General features: G+C 35.1%; 1 protein-coding gene across 1 annotated transcript; it reads right to left on the bottom strand.

Moving 5' to 3' along the window:
* Positions 1-921: 921 nt before the first annotated feature.
* On the bottom strand, positions 922-14,550 carry LOC148946568 (uncharacterized). Its single transcript, XM_089097340.1, has 4 exons — positions 14,470-14,550; positions 11,926-12,456; positions 4,340-4,570; positions 922-1,122 (listed from the first exon to the last, which is right to left on the bottom strand). Exons 1-4 carry the CDS (start codon positions 14,548-14,550, stop codon positions 949-951), a joined length of 1,017 nt encoding a protein of 338 aa, XP_088953466.1. The 3' UTR covers positions 922-948.
* Positions 14,551-14,859: the final 309 nt, after the last annotated feature.

Below are 14,859 nucleotides of genomic sequence, written 5' to 3' on the forward strand. Positions count from 1 at the left end.
TTCAAACTCTTATCCCCACTCCTATCCTGTTAGAAATATTTGGACGATTCAAAGAAAAAAAATTCACTTCCAAAAATATTTCCGTTTTGATAACATCTCAAATCCTGTAAACCACCTTTAATTCCAAGGAAATAAGTTTCAGCTAGGCTTTAATCCTCCCATTTTGAAATAAAAAAATATCCTTTTTAGCGTATACGAAACAAATTATATTTTCTGTTCATTATTTTTCTCCGTTTTTTTAGAGACGAACTTGACTTTCCTATCTTCAGCTTCACATTTTCCTATCTTTAGTATAAATCTCACTAGAGAAAATTTTTTATTAATATTGAACACGACAAAGGATGTAATAGAAAATAAGGGGCTGTGAAATCAGTAAGCCACACTACTCAAAGTACCAAGGACACCAAAATAGTAAAACTAAGGACACTTAGTGACATCTAAGATGGGTCTTCATCTTAGGCCTATCCATGCCTGATAACCCCATTTTCAAAGATTTTTTTTGTTATTTTAAATCTATGAAGTTTTTAAGGTAGTAATTTTGAAGTAGTTAGGATAGAAAATTTTCATCAATGTAACCTCGTTGAGCTGTGAAAGCAAATAAGCAAAACGAACTAGTTAAATTTGGCGACTAACAATTTGCCATCTAAGAAATTGTCATCTAAATTTGCCAACACTTTCCATCCAAAAAGATCGAACATTGACATTCTGTTGATTTTCAAAGATGACTTTGAATTTATTTATTTATAATATTAGAATTTATTTAAGAATTTGTAAATAAGAATTTTAGAATTTAAGAACATATAAGAATTTATTGATTCAAAGATTTATTTATTCGACAGCTTTTTCTACCAAAACTTCGTAGCTTCGTTACCGCGTTATTATCAAAATATTTCATTTTCGACGTGCTTGGTACTTCATCAGAAACGGAGCAAAGTAAACAGGAAAGTTTTAAAACAAAAGTTTCGTCTGATATCTATGAGCATTGCCCATTTCGCGGCCTCTTTTCTTTTTGTCTATCTTCTCGTTTTCCTCTCTTAGGTGTATTTCAAAGACGGCAAGTGCCATTTCTGTTGCTTCCTTGATGGATGTTGTTCTTGGTGGATTATCTTCAGCTTGAACCTCCTGCAAAAAATAAGACATGACAGTGTGAAGAAATATCAGAAAGTTAGGACGACTGACCAGTTCAGAAACAATATGGACATAACTTTTCTCTTAAAACTAATGAATATATATATATATATATATATATATATATATATATATATATATATATATATATATATATATATATATATATATATATATATATATATATATATATATATATATATATATATATATATATAATATATATATATATATATATATATATATATATATATATATATATATATATATATATATGATTTCCTATAATTGAAATCATATTGATATAGCTAAAAGTAAATTAATTAGCATGACCTAGCCCCCCTTCCCTCTTGAAAAGTGCCTGAACAAAATATATTCATCAATAAACAACTTTTCAGAATGGGATAGAATTTTCAGTAAACTGTAATTCTTAGTACTAGCATCACTTAATGTCTTGAGTCTAAACTTCAAATCCTATAAAAATGACCAGGAACAAACTCCTATTTAGGTAAGATATTACTTTGGAGAAAGAATCTCACATCCTTGATGATTGTATGTAAATTTGTGACGAGAAATAGAACTACCCTAGTTTTTAAATAAGGGGCCTACAGTCGGCACCATTTCTTGATGTGGATTTAAAAATGATTTAGCTTTCGGAGTTAGTAGGTCAATGAGCCTTCCGAGACATTTTTGAATTAATGTTTTAATTATAAAAAATTTGCGTGATTAATTCTTGTGTTATGGATTCTGGTCGAGTTTATGGTGAAAAAATGATCATTCACAGTTACCACGTTTTTTGGTGCAAATTACAACTGAAAGCATGTCGCAAAATTGGTTGTTCCAGAACCGACATAAACCCAAGGACCAAAAAAAAAAAAGAAAAGGGTTTTACAATGAGTGAAATTTCCCTTAAAGATTGCATTTTACCTAAGCATATTCTTTAATTGCAAGAAGGGGGGATAGTGAGTCACTTGATTGCAATCATGCCTTACTGTGGACTAAATTAATTCACGTTAGTTCCTACTTAAACAGAATGTTCCTCTAAAATTACACTTTTAACGGCTCTTTGGAGGTATCCCGCCAACTTCTCTAAATATTATGCAACCAATTTAAAAAGAACTTGGTTGACGATACTTAATACCAAAGTATGCAAATTGAAAGAAAAAAGAAACAAATAACGTTTCAAAATCGGTCGCCATAATGTATAATCGTATAACGTACAAATTTGTCGCCATAAACCGACAAATTTACTGTATATTTGTTGCATAAAAGCGAATATATTGACACCTTATCAACCGAAATATAAGTAAAAAAAAGAGAATCTCATTTTTTTTGGCTCAATACAGATTGGTTTAAAGAGGAAAACCGGAATCTTCTTCTGAAAACCACCATCAGGAGACTAGATCAGATTTATTCTGACTTCAAAGTTTTTTAGGGTGGGATTTTTAGTTTTGATTTCTCCTTGAAAGGGGCGTTGTTTGGGAGGGGCAAGGGGGGGGGGCAGTTGCCCCACCAGTAATATGGAAAAAAATTATTATTTAGCCCATGCTCCTGGAATATCCAAAAGTAGACTCCTCTTGCCCCCCCCCCAATGAAAATGTTGTATATTCGCCCCTGCTCCTTGCAAGGCAAAACTGATCAAATTGAATAGGTGCCAGGATTGGATTTACCATAAAGAAAAATTTGGTACACCACCAAAGTATTAATACACCATTCTGCGGATCGATTCTGAAGTTGTGTTAATACAACTTTGCTGGCAGATCGAAATTCAGTAAATTAATCATATCACGCTAAATTGGATGTTAACAAGGTCTGTTTTGTGGATCCAATTGGTTGAAGACCTTATATTTTGTAAAGGGTCATTGGCAGAGTAGACGTTGGGTCTTTAAGAGTTATGGAAAATAATTGTTTCCCTAATCCAGTAGCTCTGGGTGGAACAGTGATTCTTCAAGCATTGGGGTCAAAAAGTCAAACTATAATACAAGGATTTGAGATTAAAGGGAGTGGCCAACATCCACCCTCTTATGCACGGAAGCTGTATGTTTGTTCTAGGTTTTAATATCGCTCTTGGCATTCCTATGAAAAAAAAGTTATTGTTTAATTTATTAGTTTAACGAAGACAAAAAGGTAAAAATACCGTGACAAGAAGTGACATGACAAAGGTCAATAGAGAAACTAGCACTTCGATGTGGCACTAGGATAAACAATGAAAACAATTATGCAGGAAAAATAGTACTGCATGTCAACTTTACTTGGCAATTACAGTCTTTGTTTAGAGAACGTTTTGTGTTTTTTTTTCAATTGATAAGTGAACTACATTGTGAGCACCCGTCACGAGATAGTACGAAATGATTTCAAGATATTGAGAGAGAATTAAGCAGTTTTTTGGGAATACTTGAACATCCAAAAAATATCAAGTTCTTCAGTAAAAGGCCGTTTTTTACCGTTGTATGACTCTGAGCAAGGTTGCCAATTCATAATATTTACGACAGAGCCAAGGATTTTTTTTTATTGAAAATTAAAAATAAGATCTTTTAGAAATTCTAGGGGGAATATTTTTAATGTACAAAAAATGGTATTTTTTTAACTCCAAGAGGACCAATAAATGCTCCCTATGTCTGAGGATCAATGCTGATCCAATTTGAGCTAAGACTTCATAAGACCTACCGTATCTACGGATACAATCTAAAAGAAAAAAAACCTTTCGGTTTTAGAGGACAAACATTCATGTGGTATATTTTAGATTTTATTGTTCCTCTTAGATTTTGAAAAATACTATTTTTTGGTATTTTGACTAAAAAAAAAATCAATATAACAAAAATACTTTTCAAATTAATTCGAAAAATACCTTTTTTTTCCTTAAAAATGAAGAAAAATCCTTGTCCCTCCCCTATATTTCCTGAATTGACACCCCCTGTTGATGGAGGAAAATATTTGTAAAAAAAATATTTGTAAAAATGTTTGTAAAATTCTTTTGGCTGAGATGATTCTCTTCCTGATTTTTGGATTGAAAATACAAAAAAAGACATTTTCCAAACTTTATGGTGGGTAAGTCCCTTCTAATTATTACCCTATTCAAATATTGCTTTCAAACTTCCGTTTTTTAGAGATTTGGCCATTTCCTCTTGAGAACAGTTACTTCTTACAGATTCAGAACTGCTCCCTAATTATGGTTCAGTACCATGTGTAATATAAAGGAGATAAACTATACCTTCTTGGGAAGAAGGCCATGAAAACTGGAGAGAATCTCATAACTCGAATTGCCATCCATTATTTTTGGCTGCGTGCTTTGAATATGTCGCCGTGACTTTTTAAATTTTCTACGTCTATTTGTTTCATTCTGCTTATTTTCAAATATCGTCTGTGATTGGAAGGCAGCTAATGCTTTTTCAGCCGCATCCTTTAGCGCGATGCTTAGTGGTTTATCATTGAAGTTGAGCTCCTGCAAGAAAGTATTTTAAGTAAATATTTGAGATATATGCGTCAAGGAAATAATTCTAACAAATGGACTGTGATAAACCAACTGATAGATAGATTTATATTCTGCGTTTGATCTTAATTCATTGGGAACTATATTGTTAGTGCTTATTACATCTTAGAACTAAATTTTAGCTCTTCTGTTGTATTGAAGAGAAGAAAACAGTATGAACAAGGACATGTCTCATTGTACTGGTATATCTTCGCTTTGTTTATATTTGTACTTTGTACAAATAAATACTGTACAATGTGTACTTTGCTTTCAGAAAAGCAAAGAAACACCCAAAAACTCTTATATTTTCCCTCCAATTACCGTTAAACAAAAGGGAATCGATACGTAAAACCAATACATATCAATCCGTTTTTGTTTTACGGTTATCAGAGAGGAAATAAGAAAATTGTGAGGATTTTATTTTCCTCTTCTGAAAATTTATAATCATGAAGATACTTCCTTTTGATACCCGACTGATGATATACACAGCCATTTTCAGTCGAAAAAATATACCTAACAATCATACAAATAACTTGAACCAAAAACCATGAATAGGGCATTGCAGGAGCCTGAAAACAGGCTTCATCAATTTTTAGTTTCAAGATCATGCGCCATGACCGACTTGCCGAAGAGAAAAAGAGAAATTTCTTTCCTTTTTAATCAACGGTAAAAAATGTGCTTTGGTTTCACTGGCTTACATCTCTGGCACGTTTTCATAAGCTTTCTTAGGCTCATTGTTTCTAGAGGGGCAAACAGCCACACCTATAAGAACAGGATTAGCTTTAAGCCCTTTTCCGGGTTAGCTTCAAGCCGGTAAAAAAAAAAAAAATTCCATCTCATTGTTTCTTCTGTAAACGAAGTCTAACCCAGTAAAGTGCTGGAAATTTTTTCGGCAAAAGAATCTTGACAATTTTTTGCCTTTTTTCTGTAGCTTGACGGTCCCATTAAAATATTTTAAGTGAGATAGTTTCTTAAACTACCGTTAAAAAAATAAGGGGCTTGAAATTTGATCAAATAACAGATTTAATCGATATAAATTGACTTGTTAATAATCTTTTATTATGATAGTTTTATTTGTTTTCTGCGTTTGATCTTAGTTCAATGAGACCTATATTATTAGTGCTTATTACATGTGTTTTATCACATGCATTAAGTGTTTGACCGAGGACATATTCTTATGTGTTGGTATATCCTTGCTTCTATCACCTTCATTTACAAGAAATCATTACATATTATTAATTCTTACTAGAAAATTTAAAGCTTATGTTTGGGGGGGAGAGGGCTTGACCACAAATGAATTTACGGGTAAATGTTCATAAGACTACTGTGATCATTCCCTCTTCGTAATTTTACTGCCAATCAGTAGGCTACTATGTCTGTAGAAAACTAAGATTTGTTGGCAACCTCCAACTTTATTCTTTCAAAAAGTTCAGGAAATTTCTTTACTTCAGCTCAGAGATCAATGGGCTCTAAGTGTGGCTGAAATAGCAAAGTCTAGACGTAATACTGCTGTTAGTAAAAAAACAGTCTCTTACAAGAAATACTGACGAACCAGGGATTTACTTAATTAATCAGATAATTGTAGCATTGCAATCAATCGTGCGTTTTCCAATTAAGATTTAATCCAGTCGTAATCGACTTTCTCTGAAAAAATTTATTCGTAATTCTCCAATTATAGCAATTAATCTCTTAAATATACTGGAGAGAAACAATTAACTAAAAGGTTTGACGAAAAGGTGTCACTGTTACAGTAATAACTTGCTGCTGAACAAGAAATCGTAAAAATGGTAACCTAGGAACACCAATAGGGTTTACTTGTTTTGATCATACGTTGGAGCTTAACATAGGTATCACATTCAATGAAGCTGACAGCATTACGTCCATCATGGCCAAGGTCTGGTTTGTTTTGGTAGAAGTAGTTAGGTAGCATCGGACCTTCTCCACAAGCATGGTTTCATTTCAGCCATGATTTACCGCGCTGGAACTCAGAGCAAGTGTCAGACCATTGTATTCTAATGCTCCCTTTTATTCTTCAAAAAACTTTCCAAAAGGGTGGATGTAAGCAATTCCAAAAAGCTTCTGTTAATAGAGCTAGTCTCATTGCTTGAGCCGATTGCCGAACAGGCAATTAGAGTTCAGTCCGCAAGAAGTATCATATCACTTTTACTTACGTTACCAATCATGGATCTGATGAAATTGCTTCAATTAGATCCAGAGAGCTATCCACGCAACAGGTTTGTTTGACATCTAGCCATTTTAATTAATGGGGCTGTGAACGGAAGAACTTCCCAGTTAAATTACCGATAAGAATTTCACCCTTGCAACAATAGGTGATCCGTGTTCCCAGCTGAAATACTACAGTGTAGTTAAAGCAGAAGAAAATAACATCCTTTTACAAGCTCCTTTTGAATCAGCTCCGTTAAAAACCAAAGAGAACAATAATTTAGAAACGATTGTATACCCTAACCCGACTTGTCAGTTCTTCTGAAACATCTCATTAAAAACTCCGAGGGAGCTCCCAAATTCAGTGATGCAATAATGCGCAACTTTAAACACCAATGTACTATCAACAGCCTTCAAATCAGCGAAGGAAAAACCAAAATCTTTCGCTTTAATCCTGTTAAGAGGGACTTTTTCAGTCCTTCTCCACCGTATCCTAGTGTATCTTCGGCAGTAATTCTCGGTGTCACATGCAGCGTTGACTGCTCGTTTAGTACTCGTGTTGATGCAATCACTAAAAAGGCAAATGGCACCATGTGTACCTTTGTCTTACTATGTCGTTTCGGTATTTCTGTGTCCCAACTTAAGACGGCTTATCTTACATACATCCGACCAATTCTAGAGTGTGCTTGCCCTGTATGGGACCCTCAAGTCAACAACACAAGTTACCTAAGCGATCAACTTGAGTCACTACAAAAAAGAGCCTTTAAAGTTATTCTTTCAGATGCATCTGTAAGTTATGAATCGGCATTATCTGTCCTACAACTACCGTCCCTTCACGAATATCGTTTGGGTTTGATCTGCAAATTTGGCCAATTTCTTCTTAGCAACAAAAAACATAGAGAGATTCTACCATCAGATATGAAGAAAAAAATAAACACAAGGTCAGCTAACAAAGTGAGACTGGAATTGTCCACTCCAAGAACAAACCGTTTCACCAATTCGTTCGTTCCTTTTTACATGTCAATGTTTTATAAGTTATAGTCTCGTATTTTTCTTGTTTTCGTTGTAAGTACTAGCGCCATTTATTTGGAATTTTTATTCTAAATTATGATTGCTTGTACAAATAAAACTATTCTATTCTATCAAACTGTTTTCTCTTTTGTGTTTCAAGAGATTAAAATCCATTTTAGCAAATGTTATAATAGCTAAAATTAACAGCGATATAACACGGAAATAAACCGGTTAGTACGTTAGGAAAGAAGAACTGACAAATATCCAACTTTAGCATATTTTAAAAGAAATTTCTTGGGTTCCTGGTGTCGAGAAGGTGTTCAGCGTTGCAGGAAAGATTATCGTTTTACAGGGGACAAAAAAAAAAAAAAAAACATCTAATTTTTGTTTCTGATGCACCTTTTTTAGATGTTTGCTATATGTTTTTAGTAGGCTAGTTACCACTTTGAATCCAAATATATTTGCTAATTAAAAGTGTTTTAATCGAACTGAAATTGCTTGAAAAAAAATTATACAAGCTAATAATAGTAATAATAAAAATAACTCTATTATTAAGCTAATAATAATAATAATACATATAGAAGCTTGGACTCCATCTGTTCAAAAATGGCAGGTGTTATGGCCGATTTGACCAGTTTAAGTAATATATTAATTGCAAATCTGTTAAGTGCTTTGTATAAAAAGTTTTGATGAGGATTGGAGAGGTTTTAATAAATCGCGTCTTTCAACTAATTGGAGGAGCGCAATCACACGTAAAGTTTCGAAAAAATTATTAATAAACAGGGTTTGTCCGGAAAGTAATAGGACTTATTTTCTTCTGCCACAACTGTACTTCAAAGCGTACGCGTGCCGACTGGATTCGGTAGAGGGTGTTCCTAGCTAACAAACGATCGGCTGGTCAGTTGTCTCCGAGCCCCTGGAGAGTCACGACAGGCATTTTTGCATGAGGTGTTTCTGTGAGTGGTGCATGCATTTTTGCGTGACGTGTTTCTGTGAGTCGAAATGCAGTGTTCGTTAGAGCAGAGGTACGCTATTAAATTCTGTGTGAAATTCGGTAAATCTGCGACAGAGACGTTTGATATGATCAAACAGGCTTACCCAGATGTTGCTTAGCAAGAAGTGCTCTGTTTGGTGGCACCGGGCGCTCTTAGAGGACCGGGAAGAGGTCACCGATGAAGATCGTGCTGGAAGACCTTCGACAAACACCGACAATGTGACTCGTGTGCGCAAAGTTTAGAACTCAGACCGTTGACAAAGTACTCGTTTAATTGCCCAAATGTTAAATTTACCAAAATATGTCGTTCTTGACATTGTAACAGTGCATTTTAACATGCGCAAGGTGTGCGCAAAGATAGTCCCAAAAGTGCTTACTGAAGACCAAAAATTGCGGTGAGGGTAGGTGTTCCAAGAAAATTTGAACATGTCTGAAAGTGATCCTCAATTTTTGAATAGAGTAATCAGAGGTGACTCCTGGATCCTTGAGTACGATCCCGAGACAAAGAGGCAATCTTCCGAACGGCAATCGTCGGTATCTCCTCGCCCAAAAAAGGCAAGAATGAGCAAATCCAAAGTGACAACGATGCTCATTGTCTTTTTTTACATCAAAGGCATCATCCACCATAAATTTGTTCCTCCTGGACAAACCATCAACAAGTTTTATGTGGAAACTCTCAAGATGCTCAAACGAAGGGTCAATCGGGCCCGACAAGAGATCGCATCCGACTGGAGGTGGCATCACGACAACGCTCCGGCTCACACCTTCTTTCTCGTGAACAGCTACATGACCGTGGCCAGAATCCCAACGCTTCCGCAGCCACCCTACATCCCATATGTGCCCCCTTGAATTTTTTTCCTTGCCTGAAAAGACCGTTGAAAGGCTAGCATTTTGAGACGACTAAGGGGATCGAAGCAGCATTCACCGCGGCTCTCAGTGTTTTTTTTGGAGAATGCATACTCTGATGCCTTCAATGCTTGAAAATCGCACTGGCAACGCTGGATTGATGCAGAAGGAGCCTAGTTTGAAAGTTTCCAAAGAATTGTAACGATTGACTCAATATTTGTTTTTCAAATCGACTCAGTCCTATTACTTTCCGGATAAACCCTGTATGCCTCCTAGCCTAAGACCTTTAAAACTCACAAACAATTTTTGTGAAATAACCATAGGCCTATACTCATTAGGGTGAATAAAATAATTATCAAAACTATGAATAGCTGGTTTAAATATTTCTGAAGCTTTTTTAGCCGCATTATTTTCGGAAATTTTTTTTCATTTTTTGTTTTTCTTCATTTACGATCTCATTCCAATTTTCATAAATGATATTGGAGCACATTGTATATTCAATTAGCACAAAGAATTAAGGCTTCTATGTGTTTTGTGCTATTCCCCTTTATATGGATTATTTTGATGGACTTTGTCTTAAGGAGTACAGAAAGGCAATGGGAGACCACGGAAACAAATGGGGAGGAAAACGCTAGAGGTTTCGCGAATTCAGGGTGCGAGAATAGGTTTAAAAATAAATGCTAAGAAGACTAAGTCACTAAGGCTAGGAATAAGTGAAGATGAAAAGGTGACGTTGGGTAATGAAAAGATTGATCAGGTGGGCAGCTTCACTTACCTTGGTAGTATTGTTAGTAAAGATGATGGGAGCAGTGAAGATGTTAAAAGTAGAATAGCCAAGGCTCAGGGTGTTTTTTCACAGTTAAAAAAAAGTTTGGAAGAATAGGAAGATAAGTCTGCAAACCAAGATTAGAATATTAGAAGCTACATTGATGACAGTGGTCAAAAATGGCTCTGAAGCATGGACTCCCCGAAAAGCGGATGAAAATTTGCTAGATATTTTCCAGAGAAATTGCTTAATTTCTTAGAACTAGCGATATGCAGGATATTAGAGTTTTGTATTTCCCTTATTGTAAATATCTTTTGTATTTGTCTCAATGGTATAGAAACCGTAAGATTATTCGAATGTTTAATGCAACTGATATATTGACGTCATATATTAAGCTGGAATCCAAGTTAAAAATGAGGCCTGCAAGCGGTTGGTTCCTTTTCATCCTCTTGTGCGATTGTTCTGATTTGCATTTGTAGTTCTTTATATTGATATTGTTTTGCTTGTGTTTTGTTTTTCATGTGCTTTCCGTTTCTTTGCTTTTGTTACTCCACTTTTTTATAATGTTAGTGGGTGAAAAATAAATTATTACTATTATTAAGGATTGTTCTGGGTACCCGGCTGACTGACCGTATTCCAAACAATAGGCTATACGAAAAATGTGGTTCAATATCGCTCTCTAGGGCTATAATGATAGAAAGGTTGAGGTGGCTAGGGCACGTTGTGCGGATGAAGGATGACAGATTGCCGAAGTTTGTTCTTTTCGTCCAACCGTCTAGGGCTAAACGGAAAGCAGATTGTCCTCGTTTAGGGTGGGAGGACTTCTTAAAAAAAGATTTAAAGGAAATGGGAACTTCGTGGGCGGGTGAAAAAAGGGAGGCTTTGAATAGATTTGGGTGGAGGAGGAGCGTGTGTAGCAGTGTTGGCCTCAGGTGGCTTGGTGCTGCGCTGAGATGTTAGTAGTAGTAGTAGTATTAGGGCTTCTTAAGGAGTGAACACAAAGCTCCAATTCCAATTCTTTTATGGAAAATTTACAATTTTCGAATTTTATTCCACCATAGAAATGCATTTAGCTTAAATATCAAATGAATCGAGTTTGATGATTTTATTTCACAAAAGTGAATTTACTTTTCTTTATCTATTTGCTAGCATTACCAAAGATTGTACAGATTGCCAGTTATTGTCTTTGTCGGCCGACCGTCTACGGCCAAGCGTAAAGCAGGCCGTCCCAGAATGGGGTCGGAGTATGTCGTAAGAAAACATTTAAAGGAAATGGGAACTTCCTGAAAAGAAGTTAGGAGGGAGACTTTGAATAGGTTATGGTGGAGGATGAGCCGGCCCAGCTGTGTTAGGCTAAGGTGGCTTGGTGCTACAGTGAGTTTTTAGTAGCAGTAATTTTATTTTTGCTAGGATATGTATCATTTCTGCTGCTTTTCGAATCCTGATTTATAGAGATTTGGACATTTTTCCTCAAGAATGGTTAACTTCTACAGGCCACTCTTTAAATATAGCTCATTATCATGTAGCATTTGAAAGAGAGAAATATACCTTCTTAGGAAGGGGATCCTGAAAACTATGAAGAATCACAAAATCTGACATTTCATCTGCTCTTTCTCCATGAGCTCTCTGCAATATTTGAACTGTTCCCTGGGAAATTGAAATTTCTCTTTGTGTATCTTTTCCATTTACCTTGCATGGAGAATCATTAAAACTGGAGATAATCTCAAACTCGGACGCTTCGTTTTTTATTTCGTAATGTACTTGTTGCAAGTTTTGACTAACTCCCTGTGATTTTATAACTTCTCTCCGTACATTTTTTTGATCGTTCTTGGAGAAAAAGTCTGGAAAACTGGGAATAATCTCAAAATGTGGCTTTTCGTTCGTTATACGTTCCTGCTGCAGGTTTTGAACATGTCGACGTGATTTTTTGGCTTTTCTGCGCTTAGTTTTTTGACTTTTCTCGTTTTCAAATGTTATCTGTGACTGAAAGGCAGCAAAGGCCTTCTCAGCCGCAGCATTAAGAGTATTTTCGAACGCTTTCTCAGCCGTTTCACTAAGGTCACTGTCAAATTTGAGCTCCTGCAAGGAAATGTTCATATAAATATTTGGAACAATTAAGTCAAGAAAACATTCATAATAAATAGACAATGATTAACCAAGAAATAAACAAGAATATAAACTAATAATAATCTTCGGTGACAAGGGATAATCTAAAGCGAAATTTTGAGCATGGCTTAAAATTAAAAACCACCCGATAAAAACAGCATCCAATGGGCCTAAAACATCTTTCATAGTTTTTTAGCTTCATTTTTATGAGAACGGATCAATAAGAAGGAACAAAAAAGAAAAATTGTATGTATGATCTAAAGCTAAAAACAAAACGATGAACATAGCATTAAATGGGCGTACAGTTCTCTTTTATAGTTTTTTACTTTAATGATTGTAGGCCCTGACTAATCAATAGCAACAAAAAAGAAAAATTAAAAGCAGGAAATCAAATGAGAAACCACTCTAAAAATACAATATCAAATCGTCCTTAAAACATATTTCAAGGTTATTCATCTTCATGATTTATACTCTCGATCATTCAGTGGGAGCCAAAAAGAAAAACTGTGATCATTAATTAAAATTAAACGCACATCGATAAATAGAGGATTCAAATTGCCTAAAGATTTCTTCTAAAGTTATTCAACTTCATAATTGTGGGCCATTTCCTTGCTTACCTTCCAGTGGCGGATCCAGGGGAGGGGCGAGGGGGGCGTGTACCCCCCTAACGTAGTGTACTTTACTTAATTATTGCGTTAATTAAACTTGCTCTTAATGCAAGTTTATCGGTTTAACCTATTTTGCACCTCCCCTCTAAAAAAATCCTTGATCCGCCCTTGTTACCTCCTAAGAATCTTAATATTTTTAATTGTTGCATTGTGTAGGCTATTATGACAAACTGCGAAACCATTAGCTACGATCAAATTAACCTTATAGCTGTAATGAAGGAAATTTCAGTATGGTGCCGTCGAGAGTAATTGGTAATCATAGGGAAGTAATAATATTCCCCTGTATTTTTGGAAAATAATTTTTTGAAACATTTTCAGTAACAAATGACTTTATTTAGTTGTTTCAGCGAAAGAGATGACAATAGCAATAACATTTGCCCCTCTTTTAGATGTTATCCCCCCCCCTATCCTTTCAAATATTCGTGAATTGACACTAGTGTTGAGTCTAACTTGTAAAGAGCAATGTTTAAAATTTGTAGGCTTCCACAATACCAGAGTCCAGTAGCACCAATTAAATAAAATGTAGGATGAGGGGTAAGGATTTTGAAGATAAAAATAAAAAAGGTAGTTTTTAAACTTAAGAAGGTTTTTGTAAAGATATAAAGTATTTTTTTTTAACTAGCCTACTCTCCGATTGTCATCCCTGACATTGAATAAGGTAAATAATTTTGCCATACAGGGGGCTTCAGTTCCAGTCTTACCCCCCTAAAAATAATAGTATTTGTAGTCGGTATAGTGTGTACTGCTATGATTAATTTAACGCTATAGTTAAATGGAAGGAAATCTCAATTTGATGTTCTTGTGAGTCAATCAATTCGTTGGGGACTAAGAGGGGGTGTACCTCCCTCTAGTCAAGCCTTTTGGGCTATTTTCAGTGAGAAGTACCTTAGTTAGGTATTTGCGCCAATCTTGAGATCAACTGATGAAAAATTTATGTAGAGGGAGTAGGACCATATCCATTGTTTTGTTGGCGGGGGGGGGGGGTTCAAACGAAAACTTAACAAACAAATCAAAAATTGGTTCATATCCGTTTTTATTTAATTTTTACGAATATTTTTTGGTGGGGGAGGGGAGGAGGCTGAAACTCCTTAGCCTCCCCTGGATACTACTTTGACATGAAGGGATTAATGATTTTCAAGGAAAATAATGAAAAGATTTTTTTTCAAAACCAGATGAGGTTATTTTCTGATAACACAAAAAATGCATGTTTTCAAAATCAGGCCCTCTCTCCAGTTGGCATCCTTGATATTGTCTCTGTTTAGTAAATAAATAGTGTTGCCTCTGGATTCCAAATTATAGCTGTAAAAAAAGGATTTACCTTGCAAACATCACCCATGTCATCCACATAAACCCACCCATCAAGCTCAAATTCAGTTTCAAATGATATATTAAGCTCCATTATTGTGCTATTCTCCCAATGCTAAAACACCAATTGCTAAACACGAAATCATACTCCTTTCGTTTGTATTTACCTTTCTGTAGCTTTTTGTCCCAATTAAACAGATGAATAATGTAAACTTAAGAATTAATTGGACAAACTCCTCTGAGTCTCATTAAGGTTATTTAATTCAAAAGATGAAATGAGGAATAATAATAAAAAAAATGACCTGTATTTGCTAAATTTTTGACAGTACTAAATTATAAATGTCCTATATGTAGATATTTTGAGTGGGGCTGTCCTATCAATATTAAAAATATTCATATTTTG

The sequence above is a fragment of the Artemia sp. Qi Xiang Cuo genome, chromosome 11, assembly GCF_049724085.1.
Source record: "Artemia sp. Qi Xiang Cuo chromosome 11, ASM4972408v1, whole genome shotgun sequence".
NCBI lineage: Eukaryota > Metazoa > Arthropoda > Branchiopoda > Anostraca > Artemiidae > Artemia > Artemia sp. Qi Xiang Cuo.

Bases quoted from the DNA above. Each gene is read 5' to 3' on its own strand.
- LOC148946568 (XM_089097340.1), bottom strand. From the start codon at position 14,550: ATGGAGCTTAATATATCATTTGAAACTGAATTTGAGCTTGATGGGTGG. The intron at 12,457-14,469 runs GTAAATCCTTTT...ATTTCCTTGCAG, and splicing joins ACATGGGTGATGTTTGCAAG to GAGCTCAAATTTGACAGTGA. The intron at 4,571-11,925 runs GTATATTTCTCT...ACTTTCTTGCAG, and splicing joins AGGATCCCCTTCCTAAGAAG to GAGCTCAACTTCAATGATAA.